This window comes from Hemitrygon akajei, chromosome 1, assembly GCF_048418815.1.
Source record: "Hemitrygon akajei chromosome 1, sHemAka1.3, whole genome shotgun sequence".
Classification (NCBI taxonomy): Eukaryota; Metazoa; Chordata; class Chondrichthyes; order Myliobatiformes; family Dasyatidae; genus Hemitrygon; species Hemitrygon akajei.
Window position 1 is genome coordinate 143,254,964 of NC_133124.1, and position 23,845 is coordinate 143,278,808.

Here is a 23,845-nt window from a genome sequence, read left to right on the forward strand (position 1 = left end):
GTTCTACTTATACCTTCCTTCTCTTTATTGGCTCACTCTCAGTGAGACTTGCAGTTTTCAAATGACTCCCACCCTGCAAGTTGTCGGTCTTTCATTCGCTACTTCAAAGCAGTGACTGACAACCCCACTTGCACAATTGATGTACAAGGCCCCCTTCAAGCTGAGTGTTGAAAAATAAATACAGGCAGAGGCAGAGAAAGAAATCTGACCCTTGCCACTTTCGTTCAGAGTTATTTGTTTTTATTCTCTTGTTATTCATTGATTTTGCATTTCAGTCGGCAGGTGATAAATGAATCTCAACAAACAAAGCATTTATTTTACACTTGTTTTTACTTCCTTTTAATTTCAGTGTACTTGCAGAATCAGGTGGTTATATATTTAACTTTGTCTGGGGATGCAGTGGTGGGGGTAATATGAGAAGCAATAAAATATTGACCACCAGCAGTAAAAGCATTACTTCTCATATACCCCTGACAAAGTTAAATAGTTGCCTTACTCAATTTAAGTATTTGGCCATGTCTGTTTTGTATACAAGATCCACTTGATTAAATTCTGAGAAGTAGAAAGCAAAGGATACATGCTAAAAATCTAAAGGAAGAATAAAAAGTACTGGTAGATCAATCAACATTTTTGGAAAAAAATTAAGGAATTGACATTTTGAGTGTGCACTCTTTCAGACAATAATTCTGTGCTTCAGACATTTGCAATGAGCTCTGTACCTTCCAGCTTCAAGATTCAAGATTATTTATTGTCATTCTTCAATACATGAGTGTAAAGGAGTACAAGGAGAACAAAACGATTGTTACTCCAGCTCTGCATAAAAAAAACATAACAAGTATAGGGAACACAATAAAAATAAAATGGATCAGCCCTGATCATGAAGGCTCCCCAACGTATTTTGCAAGTTTTAGTATTGAAAAGTTATAATATCATGCTCAAAGAATAGTTCATTTTGGCACAACAGAGATTAACCAATAGCTCATTCAGTTTATATTTTAGCAGGTAGTTGTAATATAATCATAATTCATCATTTGTGTTGAACCTGTTGTTAAATAGAAAAAGATTGTTCCATTGTTTGGAAAAGTCCATTATAGACACAGATTGCAACATGTAACATCATTATCATGAACACAACTACCTGATTTCATATGCAGTATATTATGTGTTCGTTTAATGCAGAAGACATCTTCCCATGCAAATCATGTGGAATTTGGTACCGCAGTGAACGGAACCTGCAAGCTCATCTCATGTACTACTGCAGTGGGAGACAAAGGGAAGCATCTTCACTACCAGAAGAGAAAGAAGCTGGTCCTCTTCAGCAACCATGTGTCTGTTCTTACCCACAATGTAACAAAAGCTTCCCCAATGCTAGAGCTCTTGAAATTCACATGAATTCACATAGTGGTAAGAATCACCATGGGATAATTTGAGCTTTACTGTCAGTTCGATAGCTGCAAAATTTAATAGACTGGACTGAAGTGACAGGTTAATTTTGCATTTACAATCACAGCACTCAAAGATGGTAAATAATTTGAACTGTACTACTGTCCAAAATACTCATTATAAAAGACATTTAAAAATGCAACATTGTGTTAATTGTAGAAAGTGCAGTATCTTTACTAAAGTCTTATCAGTGTAGAAGTACTTGTGCATGTGATATATAATTGATTTAAATTAATAGCAATTTACTACCATGAAAATACTTCTGGAGCAAACGGTATTTGTCCAGCTAAGTTTTTTATTCCCATTAAAAAAGAAGTAAAGAAACAATGATTCTTAATTGCCACTGCAAATGGTACAATTACATACACGTTGACAATAATTCAATTAAATATAAACGGCATATCAAGATTGCTACACCTTCAATTTCCCCACAAGCTGAATTGCTGATCTAACCAGTATTGCTGTGGTTATATTCAGCAGCTGAATTGCCGATCTAACCAGTATTGCCTGGGCTATATTCAGCAGCTGAATTGCTGTTGTTATATTCAGTGGCTGATTGCAAATCTAACCAGTATGGCTATGGCTCTATTCAGTGGGGAGGCCAAATGCACAAAGAGGGGGAAATCAGTAAAAGAGTCAAATTCAAGCTGTTCCTGCACAGCTCCCGGCGGCTGCTTTTGAAATTGTATGCATCAGCAGCTGCTTCGAGACCCATGAAAAAGAGGACAGTGAAAAAGAACAAGAGGGAATGTTCACCAAAAACAAGTACATTTTATGTTTTAACCAACTGAGTTTTCTTCCAGGTTTCCATTTTCATTGTAAATTTGGTGAAATTATCGTGAATGTAAATTTCTAACTACCTGGATCATTTCATTATGTTTCTCTGAATCAGTAAGAGATGCAATGGATTTCTTATTCCCATCTGTTGCATAATTGATCTAAATGGAGAGAACTAACGAGCAGTAGGGACAGCGCGGTAGTGTAGTAGTTAGCAAAATAGCTTTGCAGCAGCAGAAATCACCAACAAGGGTTCAATTTCTGCCGCTGTCCGTAAGGAGCTTGTACATTCTTTCTGTGACTTTGTGGTTTCTTCTGAATGCCCCAGGTTCCTCCCAAAGACATATGGTTAGGATTAGTAAATTGTGAGCATGCTATGTTGGCGCCAGAACCATGGCGAGACTTGCAGGCTGCCCCCACCATAATGCTCGCTGACTTGTTTTGTACACAAACAATGCATGTCACTGTATGACAAACCTATATGGCAGTGACAATTTTAAATCCACCCAAAATGGTGCAGCAATTGAAACATCTGTAATTGGTCACTGATGTATGATGAGTATCATTGGGTTGATGTAAGCCCAAAATTACCTTCCTAATTTGAGTGGCCGTGGGATTGACCTTGGGCTTCAAAGAGAGGTATTAGATGAGTGGTGTGCCCATCTGGCAGCTGACATGTCTGGGAAGTTTAAAGTTTGGTCTATTCATATGCATTCACTGAACTGTTAATCAAACAGATTGGAAGCTCAAGGGGAAGGAGCCATCCAACCATTAATAGCAAGGCCAGAGTATGGACTTCAGCAAGGTCCCACTTGGGAGGCTGGTCATGAATGTTCGATCACTTGGCATTCAGGATGAGATAATAAACTGGATACCATATGGGCTTCACAGGACAAGCCAGAGAGTGGTAATAGACTCTTGACTGGGGGCTTGTGACTAGTGGTGTGCCACTGGGATTGGTGCTGAGTTCAATGTTACCTGTCAGCTATATCAACAATCTGGATGATAATGTGTAAAATTGTATCAAAAATTTGTAGATCACTCCAAAATTGGGGGACATAGCGGACAGGGAAGAAGGCTATCAAAGCTTGGGGCAGGATCTGGACCAGCTGAAAGGATGGATTGAGAAATGGCAGATCGAATTTAATGCAGACAAGTGTGAGGAGTTGCACTTTAGAAGGACAAACCAGGACTTGCACAGTGAATGGTAGGGCACTGAGGAATGCAGTAGAACAAAAGGATCTGGGTATACAGATTCATCATTCCTTGAAAGTGGTGTCACAGGTAGAGAAGGTCATAAAGAGGGCTGTTGGCACATTAGCCATAATAAATCAAAGTACTGAGTGTAAGAGTTGGGTGTCATGTTGAGGTTGGATAAGATTTTGGTGAGGTTAAATTTGGAGTATTGTGTGCAGATCTGGCCATCAAAAGTTTCAAAATTTTCAAAAGTACTCAACTGAGACTTAGGGAAACAAGATAGCCTGAGGATACTGAGCATAAGGCACTCACCATGGTGCAAAGAATTCCAAACTCTTGATTGCAGGAAATTGAAAAGATTTCTACACAAAATGAGATAATGCAGTGCTGAAAGTGGATAATTCAGACTGGATTGAAGGAGGCACATCATATGGTTGAACTAGTTCTCAAATCACATGTCCTGCTGAAAGATAAACTGGACCATCAAAGTGACTTGATCTTCTGAGGGAAAATGGTAATATGAACAAATACACTCACTGCTCATACCGCAACCTGAGAGAGGGTATTTGCTCACCATTGTGAAAGGTGAAATCAGGGCACGTGCATGGAATGTAAGGCCTGTAGATCTCCGAAGAAGAATGAGACTGAAGCATTTCCAAGACTCAGCCAGAACTGTGCAAAAGTCAGGTCAGCTCAATGTGGATAAATATATTGGTGACACTTGATTATTTTTCAGTTTTTGATAATCATTGGCCTATGCAAAGAACAGTATGGCAGATTTGGCATTTCTAGACTGCCCATCACAGATTATAGCTCGCAGCCTTCTGAGGTTCACAACCAGTTGGTAGCCCTATCACCCAAGAACATAACCTTACTGTCCACAGGGTAGTGGAAAGACTAACAAAACTATGGCCAAAGAACAACGATGTGATCACAGTTAGACTCCCCACCCCCTGCCCACTTGAGCAATTCTGCAGTGCTTCAACCAAGAAATGATGAGAAGAGTGTCTCGGTGGCACAGCGTGCCTCAGTAGCACAAAGGTTAGCACAACGTTACGACAGCTTGGGGTGTTAGAGTTCAGAGTTCAATTCCAACATCATCTGTAGGGAGTCTGTACGTCCACCCTATGGTCTTTCTCCAGTTTCCTTCCACAGTCCGAAGATATACTAGTTAGTAGGTCAACCGGTCATTGTAAACTGCTCCATGATTAGACTAGGGTTCAATCAGTGGTCAAACTTATCCATGCTATATCTCTAAATAAAGAGTAAATAAGTCACATGCAAACTGGAACTCTGCTCCCAATAACAGAACTATAGATCTAGATATGGAGACAGCAGAAAAAAGGTACATTTCCTCAATGGAAGTGCCAGGGATATACTACTGCCAAGAGCTGAAGACACAACATGGATGAACTAAAACTAGATATAGCTGCAGTATTGCCTGAATGAAAACCACACTACCAAAGAGTATTTTTGACAGAAGCAGATATAATAATAGTACACTGTGTACTTCCAAGCACGTAGATAATAGCTGGGCAATAGGTCTCACAACCAGTCCAGTCCAGATCTAGAAGATGTTCTTTAACACAAAGAACTGGAAGAAATTGTACCAAAGGAAAGTATATAAGGATTAGTTATCAATACAAGAAATTCTGCTGGAAATCCAAAGCACCACACACAAAATGTTGGAGGAACTCAACAGGTCAGGCAGTATCTATGAAAATGAACAAACAGTCGACACTTTGGGCCTAAACCCTTCTTCAGGACTTAGATTAGTTATATTTTCATTACTAAAGGACCAAACTAACATATGTATTGTATAGAATATTATGTGTTATTATTGTTATCTGAAAGTGCCACATTATCAATTTTATTATGTCACCAAATATTAACAGTGCTATTTCATAAATGTTGAGCTTGGAAAGGTGCAGAGTCTGCATGCTTTGTGGAAAAAGCCAAAGTTGAATATGCTTTCTTGAAATTAAGCTCTTAGTTTGATAGAATTCATTTTTTATTAGTTTGAATTATTGATAATTTTCCAGAGCCTTAGAGAAAGATAAATTCTACTTTATCGATGTCCTGATGAAGGGTCTCATCTGAAAGCTTCAACTGTTAACACTTTTCCATAGATGCTGCCTGGCCTGCTGAGTTCATCCAGCATTTTGTGTGTGTTGCTTGGATTTTCTGCTTCTGCAGATTCTCTCTTGTTTGAAACTCTACTTCCAACAGTTTTTAATAAGGTCATAAGTCCGGGTCATTATTCACACTGCATTGAAACATTTTCATTAAATTCACCCAAACCCCCACCCCTTGCTCAAAACTATGCCTTCTGACTCCATGAGCAGATTACCTTATCAGTCTCAACTTTCACCTTATTGTAAACACAAGAATGTCTGCGGATACTGGAAATCCAGAGCAACACACACAAAAATCTGGAGGAACTCAGCAGGTCAGGCAGCATCTGTGGAAAAGAATAAACAATTGACGATTCCCTTGTTCATTTGTGCCTCCCTCCAGCACTTACCCCTGCAAGTGGCTTGTGCTACACCTGCCCATACACCTCCTCCCTCACCTCAATTCACATCCCGAAACAGTTCTTCCAGTTGAGGCAGCACTTCACCTGCAAAGCTGCTGGGGTCACCTGATGAGCTCCTGATGAGGCCTCCTCTATGTTGGTAGGACCCATCATAAACTGAGGGACATCTTTGTTGAACACCTCTGCTCCCACTGCCAAAACCAGAACTTCCCAATGGCCAAACATTTTCAAAAGTTCAAAGCTCGAATTTAATGTCAGAGAAACGTATACAATATACATCTTGAGATGCTTTTTCTTCGTAAACATCCACAAAAACAGAAGTGCCTCAAAGAATGAACGTGAGAACCCCAAAGTCCTCCCCTTCCCGCGCATAAGCAGCAGAAAGCAATGATTCCCCCTCCCCCCATCAGCAAAAACAAAGTGCGTTGGTACCGTCACTGAGTGCAAGCATGTGCTAAGCAATAGCAAAGATGTAGACCAAAGTTACATCAAAGGCTTCACATTTCATCCAACATTCAACAAACCACAGGTTCTCGCTCTCCCTGGCAAGGGAGAGAGAGACGTCCCCCATTTTCACAGCGAGCGGGAGATGTAACAACAACCTGCTGGTTTATGATGTTAAAAGTCTGTTTCGTCACTTTTTTAGAGCTCTGTGTGCAAAGATTGCAAAGACCTTGGGTCTTTGGGGCCACAGCGAAAGTTTTTCTGGCCTCCCCGATGACACACGAGTCTCCAGAGCCCCGAGATCTTAGGCTTCCGGACATGATCGAGACTCTCAGGCCAAACCCTTGGCATGTGAAATAATAGCCAATCATGGAACCGAATCCTGCGTGTAACTCCAGGGCAGGGTCTTCAAAAGAACCCTGAAAGGGAAAAATAAAGATATTAAAGTGGAAATAGAGCTGTTTCCAAAGATGCAAGCACTGTTAATTCTGAATCCCATTCCCAGTCCATGTCCTCCTCTTGTGCAAAGATGAGCCCACCCTCAGGGTGAAGGAGCGACACCTTATATTCCATCTGGGTAGCCTCCAACCTGATGGCATGATTATCGATTTCTCCTTCAGTAAAAAAATTCCTCCCCTTCCCCTTCCTCTATCCCTACTTTTACCTCTTCTCATGCATCACTCTGAGTCCCTTCCTCCTTCTCTTTCTCCTCTCTCCTCTCCTATCAGATTCCTTCTTCTCCAACCCTTTACCTTTCCCATCCACCTGCTCTCACCAGCTATAATGAGATATTGAGACATGAGTATATAAAATTTGTTATGTGTGGCAGTGATTAAATGATCGTACTGGACTCAAACCAAACTGTAAAATTAGGATTCTTGATGAATCTTCATAAGGTACTGGTTTTGCTGCAGCTGAAATGCTGCATTCCTTTCTGAGTGCCAAGCTTCAGGAAAGCTGCAAAAAGAGTTTTGCCAAAATTAATCCATGCATGCACGATAGATTGGAGAAGCTGAAGTTATTTTCCTGGAACAGAAAAGACTGAAAGGAAATATAACAAAGACATTTGACATTGTGAAGGGACTAGACTGAGCAGACAGAGTGAAAATATGAGGACTCTGGAAATGGCTAGAACCAGGAATGCACTGTCAGGGGAACAGGGAAGGCATATTTAGTCATGACATTTAAAAGGGAATGTAATAAGTATTTGAATGGTAAAATCTGCAGGACTACGAGGAGGTGGAAGGGAACAGGTAGATTGATCATGCATTAAGCTGGACAGCTTCACTGGGCAAAATGGACACCTTCAGTCATGTAACCTTTTCATATTTCTGTGATCATTATTCAAACCTATTAGTTTATAAAGGCTTCAAAACACTTAATGTGGTCACCATACAGTACATTTATTCAATATACATTTATTATCGAAGTATGTATACAGTATACAATTCTGAGATTCGTCCTCGCGCAGGCAGCCACGAAAGAAACACCATGGAGCCCATTCAAGAAAATAACAAACACACAATGTGCGATAAAAGAACATTGTGCAACTAGCAAAAAGCAGGCGAACAACTCATAGAATGTCAAACATCAAACCAGCAGTCCAGTATTCAGTTTAGTTCAGTTCAGTGTCACACTGCTAGCCCACTGCAGGCTGCAGAGCAAAGCAATCTTCACCAAAACGCTCCTGTCTGCATTGATTGCCTGATCAAACCACTGAAAAACAGCCAAAAAAAGAGCAAGCAGTGCCCAGAAACATGAACCTCAGAGTTCCCCAAAACCGGTCCAGTCTTGCTGATCAATTCTTGTGAGGTGGATCCCAAGACTCCTGAACTTTCCTCCAACAACAGCGAGTGAGAGGGAGAGGAAGTCTGGCCAAACACAGGCAGACTGCGCCATACACCCACCCATCCTCCCCTCTTGGCCGCATCAACTTTAACCTTGCTTGAGGCCTCATTCGAAGAGAAGCAATGGAGTCAATCATGGGCTCCCACTCTGTCTCCAGGCTTCTAGGCTTCCAGGCCACACACTCCACTCCAAACCTCACCAAACTCCCTCGAGGACAGCAAAGTACTAGATCACTCAGTGGGCCCAAACACACCATCAAAATGTAAATCACAGGTTCCAATCACACGCAGCTTAGCAGTGGAATCATGCTTGAAAGAAGTAAAAGAAGTAGTTTTGTGAACTGTCTGCAGCATGTCACTGTTGGTCTCATTGTTTGCTGGCGCCATCAGTGTTAATAAAGCAAATTCTATCCATCTTTTCCGTGTTTAACCAAGAATCAACTAATATCTGTTTTCTGATGCTGCATAAATTGTATTTGCAACAGGGTTTCCAGAGAAATGTTTGCTTCTTGATTTTTGTAGCCTTTATTGACGTTTTTGTAGAAAACAAAGAAATATCAACTGAGAAGATGGTTTTGCAAAAAAGGGCACTGGAGAGTGGTGATGTTTTGCAGGCAGCTCCAAGGGAACACTAAAATATTCCCATGTTTACCTTTAAAAGCTGCGATCTGCAGTCATAATGGTTGCAGGATCAAACAATGCTTTAAGTCATTCTATCTATGCAACTAAATTCCCACCTTAATGAATTTACAACTACTAGGTAGATCCGATAGACTCTGCAGATCACACCACCCAGAAAGCGAAAACAGCAGCTGGAAACTTCAGGGTTGCTGAGGAGAACTTAAGGTAAGACAAAAGTATCAGGCTTGAGACTCAATCGTCCGAGCAACTTCCTAGTTAATTTGCACTGGAAAACAAGACGTAAGACTAGACCAGATGGACAAGAAGGACTGCTGTGTATTCTGTTTCACAAAGATATGGCCCACCTGGCACTCATGACTTGACACTCCAGCCATAGAGTTCCCAGTTCTCATGACTCAGCATTCCAGCCAGAGAGTTTCACCATTCATTCCATGGATTGGACCATGGCATCAGGTGAAGGCAAAGACGGCAACAGTTGCTTCTTAATTAATTTGTCATGATATTCAGACATGGCCGCTCTTTCTCAGTCTCGCTTTCCTGACTTGGAACATCCATACGGCCTGCCAAGAGAGTTCTTCACCAGCGTCACGAATACTTGTATATCCCACTGCAGGGAGGCCTCCATCTGGCACTGCAGAAACTGAGTATCGTGATTAGCGGGATGTCTTCCCCGAAATCATGTGGGCCTCAACCAGGCTAGTGTGAAATATCCTATCACAAACTACAACCAAAATGTCACCTGCAAAACTAGAAGCCTCACAATACTCAGCAACTGTTACACCACCATCAGGTGGCCTGCTGAGCCATCCTTTCTGCACACTTCGGCAGATCTGAACAGCTGACCATCCTTCTACTTGTGTACAGGCAGAGGAGCATTGCTTTGAGTCGGTGGACTGCACCAAAGATCAACATTCAAGGTAAATTTATTATCAAAGTACATATATGTCACCATTAACAACCCTAAAATTTATTTTGTTGCAGGCATACTCAATAAATCTACAGAATAATAAATAACTATTTCAGAGTTAATGAAAGACCGCTCAACTTGGATGTTCAATCAGTGCGCAGAAGACAACAAACAGTGCAAATACAAAATGAAGGAAATAATAAATAAATAAGCAATAAGTTTCAAGAAGTGAGATAAAGAGTCCTTGAAAGTGAGTCCATTGGTTGTGGGAACATTTCAATGATGGGGCAAGTGAAGTTATTCCCTTTGTTTCAAGAGCTTGATGGTAGTGGTAATAACTGTTGCAGAACCTGATGGTGTGACCAAATTCAGGGATTTAGAGAGTTTAGAGATTTAGCGATATGGCATAGTAACAGGCCTTTCCAGCCCAAAAAGCTTCTTTCAAAGCTTCTTTCGCTTAGTTATTTCACCCATGGGCCCAATTAACCTACTAAATCGTACATCTTTGGAAACTAGAGCACTTGGAGGACACCCACATGGGCATGTGGAGAAGATACAGACTCCTTACAGAGAACAACAGGAATTGAACCCAAGTCACCTTCACTATATGCACTACGCTACCATGCCATCTAGTACAGTATGGACAGATAGAACAAATTTGATTTCATCAAGACCTGTATGACCAAGTGTATGTCCACAAAAACAAATTAAATCTTCCCATACCCTACATGAACCCAATTTGTAGTCTGACGTGCAAGACTGGCAATCCAGAGACCTACAAGAAGTCTAGGTATGACCTCTGGAAACCTATTGTTAGAGCAACTGAGCAATTTTGGATGTACAGTCAGCCCTCCTTATCCGCGAGTTCCGCATGCGCAAATTCAACCAACTGCGAATCGAGAAAACCTGGAAGTGCTCTTCCAGCACTTGTTGTTCTATCATTCGATGGAACAAAGCCTCCATGTCACCCGAGGGATAACAACATGCCTATAACCACTGCAAGATTTGTTTGATGATGCAAGAAAAAAGAAGAGACAGCTTCCTTTAACAATGTTTCTAACCAAAGTATCTGCAATTCTGAAGTCTCGACATTCAACGCTTGAAGATCCTTAGCCCTCAACCTCCACAGTTCCTGACTTTAGTATTATTGAGCCTCCTCCAAAGCATCCTTTTTCCTAAACAAGACAGTGTAACAACTACTGTACAGGTATTACAAGTTTTACTCGTTATTTGATCATAGTTCGCCTCGCGTCTCGTTCGTTTGCTGCTTGTGTTGTGAGCGAGAGGAAAATGTACAGTTTTTTTTCTTGTCAATATTCCTTAAACATTACAGTATAATAAATATTTACATAGCATTTACATTGTATTAGGTATTATAAGTAATCTAGAGATGATTTAAAGTATACAGGAGGATGTGTGTAGGTTATATGCAAATACTATGCCATTTTATATAAGGGACTTGAGCATCCACGTTTTTTGATATTCGCAGGGAGTCCCGGAACCAATCCATCGCAGATAAGGAGGGCCAACTGTAGATGAAAACACAAATGGATCTTTGGCAGCTTGTCTGCCAAAATCTTCTACAATGTGAATTTGAACACATAATGATGCATTACTCTCTGATGAATTTCTGTGGGGGTTAAAAATATAGTAAACCCCAAAACCTACTCATACATCCCTGGGTTGTAAACTTGGGATTACATCACTGTTAGGTTTTGGGGAATCATCTCATTATTGCTTGAGATAAACCATGAAAACCAGAACAAAGTGAATCAGCATCTCAAACATTTCTGAGTTGTCCAAACCCTACAACACCCTTTGGTACTCCATCACGCCTGCCCCCACCTGTATCATACAATTTCTAGTGTATCACTCATGCTATGAGTGTTTTCTGCCCATGTTGAAATGATGGTTCTAAGTTTTGCACATTATGCCAAGCACATTCTTTAAAAGTGTTGATATGGAGATGCCCACCCATTTTTTACTAGAAAGACCAACTTCCAGGTTCTGCATGAAGTCACTTTCAACCTTGCAGCATGACATCGACCCCACCCCATCAGTCTTTCAATTTATCTCGTAAGCGTTTCAGCCAGGCCAGGGTGACTAGTCTATTCTGATACAGTCATCAAGCAGAACTAGTGTACATGTTATTTTTTGCCCTTTAGGAACTAGTACAGAGCTGTGCTATTCCCCAGCCTGATTGCAGCACACATGACTAGTGAACCACAGAGTGCAGCTTTCCCTGACACAGGTCCAACTGTCTTATAGAAAGATAGGAAACCTACAGCACAATACAGGCCCTTCGGCCCACAATGCTGTGCCGAACATGTACTTACTTAGAAATTACCTAGGGTTGGCCTTAGCCCTCTATTTTTCTAAGCTCCATGTACCTATCCAGGAGTCTCATGAAAGACCCTATCATATCCACCTCCTCCACCGTCACCACCAGCCTATTCCACACACTCATCATTCTCTGCATAAAAAACTTACCCGACGTCTCCACTGTACCCACTTCTAAACACCTTAAAACTGTGCCCTCTCTTGCAAGAGAGGGGAGAACGATAGTATGTTACAATGTACATTTATGAGCCATCAGCTGTGAGTGAATAGCTGCAAGAATACTTAAGGTATGAGATATCCTTTAGCAAGGAAGTCTAACAATCTGGACAATGTTGGACACAAAAGTTTATATTGAAGTAATTAGTATGACATAAAAACAAAAATGTCAGTTGTACTGACTGAAGTTATTTGATTATTGTAAAAAAAAATCTGGCTTCACAGGAAAAAAGCCTCCTCATCACTAAGCACATCTATAAGGTACAATACCACAAGAAAGCAGCATCTATCATTGAAGACCCCCACCATCCAAGCCATGTTTTATTCTTATTGCTGCCATCAGGAAGGAGATTCGGAAGCCTTTGGTCCCACACCACCAGATTCAGGAACAGTTTTAACCTTCAACCATTAGGCTTCTGAACCAACATGGATAACTTAACTCATCTCGACACTGAACTGATTCCACAATCAATGGACTCACTTTCAAGGGCTCTACAACTCACATTCTCAATATTATTTATTAACTATTTATTTTTAATTTTTTTTGTATTTGCACAGTTTGTCTTCTTTTGCACATTGATTGTCCAACTTTGTGTGTAGTTTTGTTTTTTAATGTTTCTTTGTATCTACTGTAAATGCCTGCAAGAAAATATGATGACATATCTGTACGTACTAAGATAATAAATTAACTTCGAACTTCACTAAAGGAATATGTAGTCTATTTAATATTTCAGTAACACGAGTAAAATTATAAATGTGTCCTTTGTGCATTCGTGTATGTTTACATAATTCTTTATAGATAATATGCAAGAAGTACATGAATGACATATGTCATTATGCCACCAAGTCATGTGTGAGTACTTCACTAAAGTGAAACTAACTACATGAGTATCTGCTGGCTCCTGTGTGTTTTTATTCAATTAGTTTTTGGAGTTACAAAACACAACAGTGCAATGAGGTAGTTTTAAAACAAACCAGAGATGACCACTGACCTGTTGAAACACAGCACATCCTCTTTTCTTTGGAAGGGAGGAGAAAAAGACAGTCGAATTTTTAAAAAGCCAGAAAACAAACTAAGTTAACAAATAATGGGTATGGCCACAGGTTCATAAACAGTGAGTACCACGTGATAATAATATTTTTTTAAAAAGCAGAAACAGCTGGCTATATCAGAAAAATACATATGTTCGATTGCACATAAGATAACTGGATTATGTATATTGAATGAATTGAGCAGTATTTTGAAGCAAATGAAATAGCCAATGAAAAGTGAGCACCAGTATTATTGAGTTTAATTGGTGGAAAAGAATATAGTTTGCTTAGAAGTTTAACTGCTCCAACTAAACCAGCCAAAATGAGCTTTGCTGATATCCTGAATTTAATGCAGGATTATTTAGAACCAAAATCATTGTTGATTATAGAATGCTTTAGGTTTCATAAGTGGAATCAAGAGGAAGGGCGGCCCACTTCAATGAATGTGGCAGAATTGAAGAAGTTTTCTGAGTATTGTCATTTCAGTGTTGCCCTGAGAGATCATTTAGTTTGTGAAATCTTGTAGAATGTTAAGATACGTCTCCTATCTGAAGCACAACTCACATTTAAAAGGGCAGTTGAAATCATTGTATCAATGAAAATGCCAACTGGAGACCCAATTGAGTTGCAGTCAGGAATGAAGTGAGCGTGAACAAAATCACAATGTCTAAACAGAAACCTGGCTGGCCAAACAAAATTGTGGCAGGGATTCTACATACACATATACAAAGAGCATGTCAGGCAGACAAAAATAAATGGACTACACAGAGAAGATAAAAAATCATGTTGCAGTTTCAAAGCGAGCACTAATCTGCAAGTTGTTGATGAAAAATCTGATAATGATGAGAGTGAATCAGGACTGGGGAGCATTGAAATGTATAATGTGAAAACTAACAATAGACAAGCAACAAGGCTTACACTTACACCCAAAATTAATGGCAAATTAATTAAAATGGAATAGGACACTGGCTCAGTTGTTTCAATCATTCCACAAAATGAGTTTGAATGACATTTTAAAGATATTGAAATGAAGCCTGAAGATATCCAACTAAGAACTTATAGTAGAGAAAAATAACTCCTTTGGGAATGACATTTGAAACAGTGAATTTGTAGCAGCAACCAACAAGCCACATTGAGCTTGTATGTGGTAATAGGAGAGCCAGTTTTGTGGGGCCATGAGTGACTGTGACAACTGCAACTTGATCGGAGATCCATCCACCATTTACATGTGACATCCCCTGTAATAGTCAACTGAAAGCAAATTAAGAAAGGTACTGGATGATGCCACAGCAGTGTTCAAGGATGAGATTGGAGAACTCAAACATATCAAGGGTAAAATAGTGTTAAAATGAAAATATCACTGCCAAGTTTTACAAAGCCTGTCTGGTTCCTTGTACCATCCATGATAAATTAGCATGGAGGCTGAAATATTTCTTCGCAAGGTTGAGTGGAGACCATAGGCAAAGCCAGTGGTCTCAGTAGCCAAAAAAGATGGGTCTGTCAATATCTACGGTGATTTTAAGGTCACTGTCAACCTAGTACTGAAAGTAGATCGATACCTTCAGCCCAGGATTGAGGATATCTTTGCAAACCTTTCTGGAATTAAACATATCAGCAAAGTGGACATAGCTGAGACCTGCAAGTGGAGATGGAAGGGGAGTCCAAAGTGTTTCTCAACATAAACACTCATGAAGAGCTTTATTGCTATAATCGGCTTATTTTTGAAGTAGCATCTGCACCTGCACTCTGGCAGAAATCTGCGGGCCAGGTGCTGCTAGGCTGTGTTACACTCAGTGTTACCTAGAAAACAACATTGTTTTTGGTAAGGATGACAGGGGACATCTTCAAAATCTCAAGATGGTGTTAAAAAGTTTAGAAGATTTTGGACTCAGAGCACTGTGTAGCCACACCATTGACACAAGGATTACACCAGTGAGCTGGTGGTTGTCCCAGATCTAAAGGACCTGTCACAGTTGTGGTCCTTTTTAAGATTTGTCATTCACTATGCCATATGTGCCAACATATACTACACCCTGCCAAACCTGGATACTGTGCTACATCCCATCAACTTGTTGGGGAGAAATGACAATGGATGAAGCAGTGTAAAGTGGCTTTCCAAAAGACAAAATGATAACATCAGACACTACTCACATGATGATCCACATCGTCCAGTGAAGCTAGCCTGTGACAGTCATGTTATGAGTGATGAAAATGACTGCCCATAACCTTTTTATCAAGTTCCTTACCACTACAGAGAAAATTTACACACTGATTGACAGAAAGGCAGGTTTGAGGTGTAAAACATTTCAACCATTACTTGTATGGGAGAGAGTTTACCCTCATTACTGATCATCAACCACTGGTGTCGATTTTCAATCCACAGAAGGGTGTCCCACTAACCACAGCAGCACAAATGCAGAGATGGACTTTGTTTCTTGGAGGACAAAATTACAAGATCAAATTCAAGAGGACAACTAATCATGGAAATACAGATATATTGTCCATTTAACCTTGGTAAAGGATATACTGTACCTGAAAAATTTATAAAAGAGGACACTCCTTTTGATGTATTCTCCCTAATACAAATCAAACGTCTGCTACGGCAGAGATGATCCAAAGAGAAAGCAGAAAATACTCCACACTGTCTCAGGTGTACATGGCAATCCAAAATAGCTAGAATGTGCACAGAAACTCCAGTTTCCCCATTTTTACCAGTGTCGGTATGAACTTGCCCTTGACAAAGGGTTGCCTTATGTGGGGATTAAGAGATGTTGTACCATGCAGGCTGAGAGCTAAAGTGTTGGAGGAGCTACATGCCTGGTCAAAATGAAAGCATTGTCTGGATGCTTTGACTAGAGGTTTGGGATAAATCAGCAGATCACGCGCTTGCCAAACACTGTTTCGGATGCCAACATGTCCAGAAGATGCCAAGAGCAGCCCCTCTCCATCTTTGGGAATGATCTGCATTGCCGTGGCAGAGGATTCATGTGGACTTTGCTGGACTATTCATGGATGCAGTTACAAAGTGGCCAGAAGTGTTCCCAATAGCTTCCAGTACAGCCTCGCACAATTTTGATGCGTTGAGAAATGTTTTCTCAAGGACTGGTGTTTCAGAACAATTAGTCAGTGACAATGGAACAGTTTGTTGAGGAACAGTTTCAGTCATCCCCGAAAATAAATTAAATAAATCATATTGCATCAGCACCATACCACTGAACTACAGATGGCTTGGCGGAAAAGTTTGTCCAGAGTCTAAAAAATGCACTGCGAACAATGTCAGCAGAGTGTACTACACTGACACTGAGTCAGAAGCTTGACAATTTCCTCTGTGCATTACACTACACAACCAATGACTCACAAATATGCTGTTCCTGGGTCAGTCCTTGCATTCACACTTGGATCTCCTCAAGCCAAATCTCAGAAGGGGCATGTAGGAGAAACAGCTGAGACAAATTGAAAGCTCCTCAAACAAAGAGATTCAATGTTTCGTTCCTGGACAAGCAGTCCTTGCAAGGGACTGCCCAGGTGATCAAAAGTGGGTACTTGGAAAGATTAAGGACAGAATTGGACCACTCTCCTACACAGTGGAGATGATGTCAGATGTCATTTGAAGATAACACATCAATCAGTTGAGGAGAACAGAGTTAATTATTAGAGAAGAAAGGTGTCCGGAGCAGTCAGAACCACTGCCTGCTGTCCCAGAACCTAAGATTGTTACCTGCCATGTAGTGTGGTTATCAGGAAAGACGCTTTTCCACACGAGTAAGAAATCCTCCATAGCAATTAAATCTTCAAACCTGAATTTAAAACTTACTCTGCTGTGAATGTTTGTATATAGTGTCCTACATATAGAGTTGAGGTTCATTCTATATTGAATTGGAGCTTATAGCTAAGCCAGGAGGAGGGTCACGTAGTTAAGATTATTTACATCATATTGTAGATAGATTGTTTGATTAAGCATTCTTGTTTGTTTATATAATTCATTACAGATGATATGTAAGAAGCATGTGAATGTAAAATGTCATTACGCCAGCATGTTATATGTGCACACCTTGCTAAAAAGTAAAACGAAGTAGACACCTTCTTCCCAGTTGTGTTTTCCTTTCAATTAGTTTCATAGAAACATAGAAAACCTACAGCACAATACAGGCCCTTTGGCCCACAAAGCTGTGCCAAACATGTTCTTACCTTAGAACTACCTAGGCTTACCCATAGCCCTCTAACAGAAATCTGTCATTATTACTTTATCTTGCCTACATGTCCCTCCAGATTCAGTAATCTGCTTTATTTTTACCTGCCCCCTGATGCAACACTCACTTCAGGGCAATTGAGAATGGATAGTAAATGGTGGTTGTACCAATGTATGAAATCCATGTTTTAAAAGGACTTTGGTCATTGCTTGATTGCTGACTTCCCCTTTTAAAAGGTGCAGGCCTGATGTGTGTTAGTTTCAACTGTTGCATGCAGCTCCTTTACAGAAATTGTTATTGTGTGCCAGTGGGAAAAGCTGTTGCCACTGATATATTTTAAGATCTCTTTAAGGACAAGAGATGTGCACCAGTCAGCATGATTGCCCCACAAAGTGCATGTCAGTGCAGATTTTCATAAGCAGTTTATTTTTTTGGCCCTGCAGAAGGGCTCACTGTGCTCAGGGGAATTTTAATGGTCATTTCCTCCGGTATGTCACACAAACCCATTCTTTTTTTTTTATTAAACTTTTTTTATTGTGTTTTCAAGTAATTACAGAATAAAAGTATATTAAAAAAAATGTATATTACCCATGCCCCCTCCCCTTAACCCCTCCCCCCAACATCCCTATAGAAAAAAAAGAAGAAAGAAAGAAAGAAAGAAAGAGAAAGAAAGAGTGCCTGGATATTGGAAGATCCCCACATGTTCCATGGAGTTCGTAATAACTTTAGTATATATATTTATTTCTTTCCCCAAATAACCAATTATTTCATCTTCGGAGCACCTATATATTTAATCCTGTCTTTTGTAAATAAGGGTGCCAAATTTTCAAAAATGTTTCATATTTATCTCTTAAATTATAAGTAATTTTTTCAAGTGGAATACAGCCATAAATTTCTTTCTTCCAACAATCTATACTTAAATATGTATCCGATTTCCAAGTAACTGCAATAGCCTTTTTGGCTACTGCCAATGCAATTTTTATAAATTCGTTCTGATATTTATTCAATTTGGGTATCAGTTTTATCCCTTCAATATCACCTAGTAAAAGTAATATTGGATTGTGTGGAAGTTGTATTCCAATAATTTGTTCCAATAAAACTCTTAAATTTGTCCAAAAAGGTTGAATTTTAGAACAAGACCAAGTAGAATGTAAAAAAGTACCAATTTCTTGGTTACATCGGAAACACTGATCGGATAAATTTGGGTTTAATTTATTTATTTTTTGTGGTTTTTGTGGTAAACCCATTCTGATATGATTGTATAGAGTAGAGGGTGTCAAATCTCTTACATTATTTATGGTTTAATGTTTAAATATATCTCAAATACTTTAGAGATTGTCAGAGATGTACAGTAGCAAATAAAATTTACAAAAGCAGTATAATAGTATGAATTTCAATGCATTATTGTTCAATGTGTTTGACATTGTGTTATTTGCTGTTTAAGTAGTGGTATTAACTCATTTATTTTGAGAATTTTATTCAATTGTGTTATAATAGTGGACAGAGAAAAATCATCTAAAAAGTTTAACTAATAAAATTGCTAAGGTTATTTTTAGCCTCTTTAAATCTGCATTCTTTCAGCAATATTTATTCTCTTTAGTAACCCTTCTGTTCATAGTTCTGTAAAAGACCATGCTTTCATGCGCTTTATCTACTAAATGATATACATAACTAGTACAGTGTAAGTTATTTTTTCAAGTATGGTAAAACCATACTCAATGGAGGTTAATAAGAATGGATTAAAATAGAGAACAGATTTCTGTTGCTAAACTGTTATCAAACTAATGGAAACACAACAGTGAAACTGTTTTCTCTCTGTACAGGTCTGAGATTTGAAGATTGTCTTTCTGCTGGTGCCAGCCTGAAGTGTACCATCTGTGAGTACATGACAGACAATGTGCTGAGCTTCCAACATCACGTACTCACTCACCTCACACCAGCTGCCTTCAAGTGCAATCATTGCCACTTTGGTTTCCAAAGCCACAGGAAGCTTCTGCAACACCAGGAGCTTCATCACAGTCAAAGCAGGAAGCTGCAAAGGGAAAGTGAAAATGAACACTTGCCTCTTGACAATGAGGACACCTTCCAGTCGATAGCAGCAGATGCAGCAAGCAGGCAGGAAGTTCCATCAAGCCCAGGGGTCAGCCAGAGTAAGGAAATATGCTCTGACACTGAGGGAGAAAAGATAGAGAAAAATGCACAGATGGGTGTAACACATCAGAAGATTGAAGCCCAGCCAGCAGGAAACAGACAGAATTTTCCTTTTGCCAGAATCAAATCAGAGCCATCCAGCCCGCGACTCGCTTCCTCTCCAATTCAACCTAACATAGGATCCACTGTCCCAATGGGCCCCTTTCTGTCTCAGTTTGCTCTCTCCCAGGATATATCCATGGTTCCTCAAGCTTCAGAGATCTTAGCTAAAATGTCTGAACTGGTGCACCGCAGATTAAGACAAGGCGGAAGCAACTATCCACCTGTTATTTACAGTCCACTTGTACCAAAGGGGGCCATTTGCTTTGAATGCAATATTACATTCAATAACTTGGATAATTATTTGATCCACAAGAAACATTACTGTAGTACACGATGGCAGCATGTAGTCAAGTCGCCGGACTTTGCCAGCACTAATGAGAAGATACCAGAGGCAATAAGTCCCAGCAGTGGACCCAGCCCCATTAGCATTCACAACGCTGTTTGTAACGCACCCAATCCAGAAAATCCACTTCTTCAGTCAACCAGTATCAACTCCTCTGTAGTCCTGGATGTAGCAGGGCCTGATGGGAAAAGCTCAGAGAAAGATCATTGCATGCAGTTGAAGAAGGAACCATCAGCCAGCAGCAATGATGAACAATATGATGGAAAGCTGAAGGATGTGAAGAATCCCAGCACTCCTGTATTGGATGCAGCTAATGATCCAAATAAGACTACATGTGAAGCCTGTAATATAACTTTTAGCAGGCATGAAACGTATGCCGTGCACAAGCAGTACTACTGCGCCTCGCGACATGATCCACCGATGAAGCGAATGGCGGCAAACAAAGTACCAGCGATGCAAAGGACCATACGCAGCCGCAAGCGGCGGAAGATGTATGAGATGTCGCACCCAGAACAGGAGCAAAGGTCACAGATGGTCCAGCAAGCTTTTTTCAGCGTGTCGGCCATGGGTAGCCCTGGAACGTCTTCTCAGGAATCACTGGAAAATCTAGCTGAGAACTCCCACCGGCGGTGTGAAATGTTTCTTGGAAAGCAAATGGAGCCCTCCATCACGGGAACTAGAACCCTTACTTCTCTCTTACCCTCTGCTAAGTGTGGTGCAACGCAGTCAGTTGTTGCCAGTATGGACCTAGATCTCCCTATGGATTTAAGCAAAAAGTGTTCACCTCAAACCGAGAAGGCAAGCTGTTCTCCTAAGAGACTTTTGGACTACCATGAATGTACAGTGTGCAAGATTAGTTTTAACAAAGTAGAGAGTTACCTTGCACACAAGCAAAATTTTTGCCCAGGTATGTGTGTCTCTCGTGCGGAAGCAGGCCATTTAGAGCAGTTGAAGTTTCATGAGTTGCAGAAGGATAGTGCTTTAATGAAAATGGAAACGGTCAGCCCTGAGGTCAGCAATGAAAGAAATACAGTGAAGTGTGAGAAAAACGAAAATTCAAAACTGGTCTCCCCAAATGGAAATATATTACCCCCGCAGTTAGGAACCCTCTATGGTCTGAAAACCTTCAGTGAGGCAGCTCAGCTCATTTCCGCTAAAGAAGAAAACAAGAATGTGGTCTATCCACATTGCCTTTACCCTGGAGCAATCAAAAAGATGACAGGGAGTGAGCAGTTATCTCCATATTACGGGATTAAGCCAATTGACTACATCTCAGGAGCTGTTTTCATACGAAGTGAAATAGATGAGCTGGTGCAAGCCACACGAGACAGAAGTGATCTTCCTGAAGACCAGCCTGTTTCCAATGGGTGCTCATCACAGAAGAAAGAACCTGCTTCCTTGATACCTAAGAGCAGGGGAATGACGGCAGTCAATGGGGGGATAAAACCGGATGAAAGATCGTTCTCAAGCAACCCACACCAGGATACTTTATCTCAGAGTTCCCAGCAAGCAGATGGCCACAAATCTCCTCCTTGGGTATCTGAGTCTCCCGTAATTCCACATGAAAACCCACCACCCACAGCTAAAGCTTTGTTAGAAGAGCAATCTGTTCACACTTCAAAAAACGTAGGTGGTTCTGTGCAGTCAACAAACAGCGGGAAATACTGCCGCCTGTGTGACATTCAGTTTAGTAACTTGTCTAACTTTATAACCCACAAGAAGTTCTACTGCTCGTCACATGCTGCAGAACATGTCAAATGAAAGCTGCTGCCATGCACTGCACCTGTTTGTAGTATAGTGTTGGTCATGCACACTTTGTATAAAAATGTGAAAAGAATTTTAAAAATGCTGCTTGATTTACATCAGAACAATTTACACCAGGACAATCAAGGGATGGCTGTTTAGTTCAATAGCTTGAGGCTAGTCTGTCACTTCATAATGCAGTTCATAAGTCTTGATATTAATGTGAAATGCCAGTACTATTTTTCACCAGAATTAATTTATTTTCCAAGCAGTATTCATAGCTGTAGTTAAATTTCAATTTTATTTGAAGTTTATACTGAAATTGTTTTGAACATTGTATAGTTATTCTTGTGCACTGTAGAGAGAGTATGAGTCACATACATAGAGACAGCATTTGTAGGTAAACTGGTGAGGTAAAGCACTTGTGTATTCGAATATCCCTGTATTTGTTGCAATTTTCCTGTATGTGCCAGAATATAAGTTGTTTTATTTTGAGACTGCAAACACCAGAACATATGAAGGACTTAAAGAACTACTAAAGAAGTATTCAGATTTCATTTGATATTTAATATAACATTTTCAGTCCTAAATTGCAGCTTATATAACAGCATATACAGTAAGCAGTAGGCTTTGCTTAAGATGAAAAATATGTAGCAGTTTGTTCCTATCCACTTTCTTAAACTGAGGTATGTATGTTTTATTGAAGTTGCTAACATTCTTGTATCTGTACTGTATTTTCCTTTGCTGACGCTTTTGTCTCACTTTTGAAACATTTGCTGTAAAATGCAAAATTTAATATGAACAACGTTACTGGAAGCAGTATTGAACAGTGGTTGAAACCCTTCTGCTGTATTTTATTGGAACTATAATTAATAGTTGCAGTTGCTATTACAAAAGTCATTTTGGGACAATGAAATCTGAATAAGAGTACCAATGCTGCAACTGGTGATAAAATGAATATTGTTCTACTTCTGATAGAAATTATTTCTCAACAATGTTGTTACTATGCATGTATATGTATGGAATAAAAATTCCATAAAGCAAGAAAACATAGATTGCATTTTTGTTGCTTATGAGGTGACATTTTTAATCCAGCACGTGGTAACCATCTCCAAGATTGATTTGCAAGAGCTGAGATTGGAAATTCTCATTCCAACATCCAGTAAGTTTCTTTTGAGGCATTATGAAATTTGATGCAGACACTGGGCAGCTTCCCTGATGATAGGATATGATTATTTGGCTGTGCTGAGGTAAAAGTTGTAGATCCTGTTCTGTCACTGTCATTATCTCATATCAAGCAGTGCACGGCTAGTCTATATTTGTGGGCCAGTTGAACATTTACGGTCAACAAATTGATTTTCAACTGGTACAAAAAAAATTGAAGTAAAAAAGACAAACGTATTACATTATTTTTCAGCTTTGTTTAGTGTTGCTGCAAGGATTGCTACTATCCTATCCAAAATAAATAATGGGAAAGATTTTATCTCCCTTGTAGAAGATAAATCTTCAAAAATTTCACAGGATAAAGGAAAAAAATAAATCTTTGGATGTTGGAGTTTGTTGGAAATCCATGCCTGTTTAACCTACTATGAGGCTCAGACAACACTCACTGAACAAACAGCGCTAGCTTCATTGTTTGAGTTAGCATACACATGTGGGATCCAATTTTCCATCTCACCAGCACAAAATTACATGTAGCTAGTTGGGATAAAAAAACAATGCCTGCACCTCTTAAAGAGAAGGTGCTATTGGCTGGAGAAAGTGGTTGATCTCATTCCTTCGAACTCTGAAATTTAATAGATTCTGTGACTCTTGATTTGCCTCTGGAGATCTTATTGGACTTCACACAGGGAAGGAAAGCCAAGTAGAAAGCCAATATACATAGCCAAGTAACAATGGGAGCAGAAAGCAAGTAAGGTAAATGCAAAGATGTGG

At 39.9% G+C, this 23,845-nt stretch overlaps 1 protein-coding gene across 4 annotated transcripts in view; it reads left to right on the plus strand.

Annotated features, from left to right (window-relative positions):
* The window catches only part of zfpm2a (zinc finger protein, FOG family member 2a), an 876,706-nt gene extending 853,781 nt beyond the window's left edge, over positions 1-22,925 (plus strand). For 3 of the 4 annotated variants that reach the window (XM_073052668.1, XM_073052660.1, XM_073052677.1), the window contains 2 exons: positions 1,180-1,404; positions 19,395-22,925. In XM_073052668.1, coding sequence (XP_072908769.1) covers positions 1,180-1,404; positions 19,395-21,928 — 2,759 coding nt within the window. In that variant the 3' untranslated portion in view covers positions 21,929-22,925. The remainder of the gene's footprint in view (positions 1-1,179; positions 1,405-19,394) is intronic. The other variant, XM_073052686.1, reaches the window with a different exon arrangement.
* Positions 22,926-23,845: the final 920 nt, after the last annotated feature.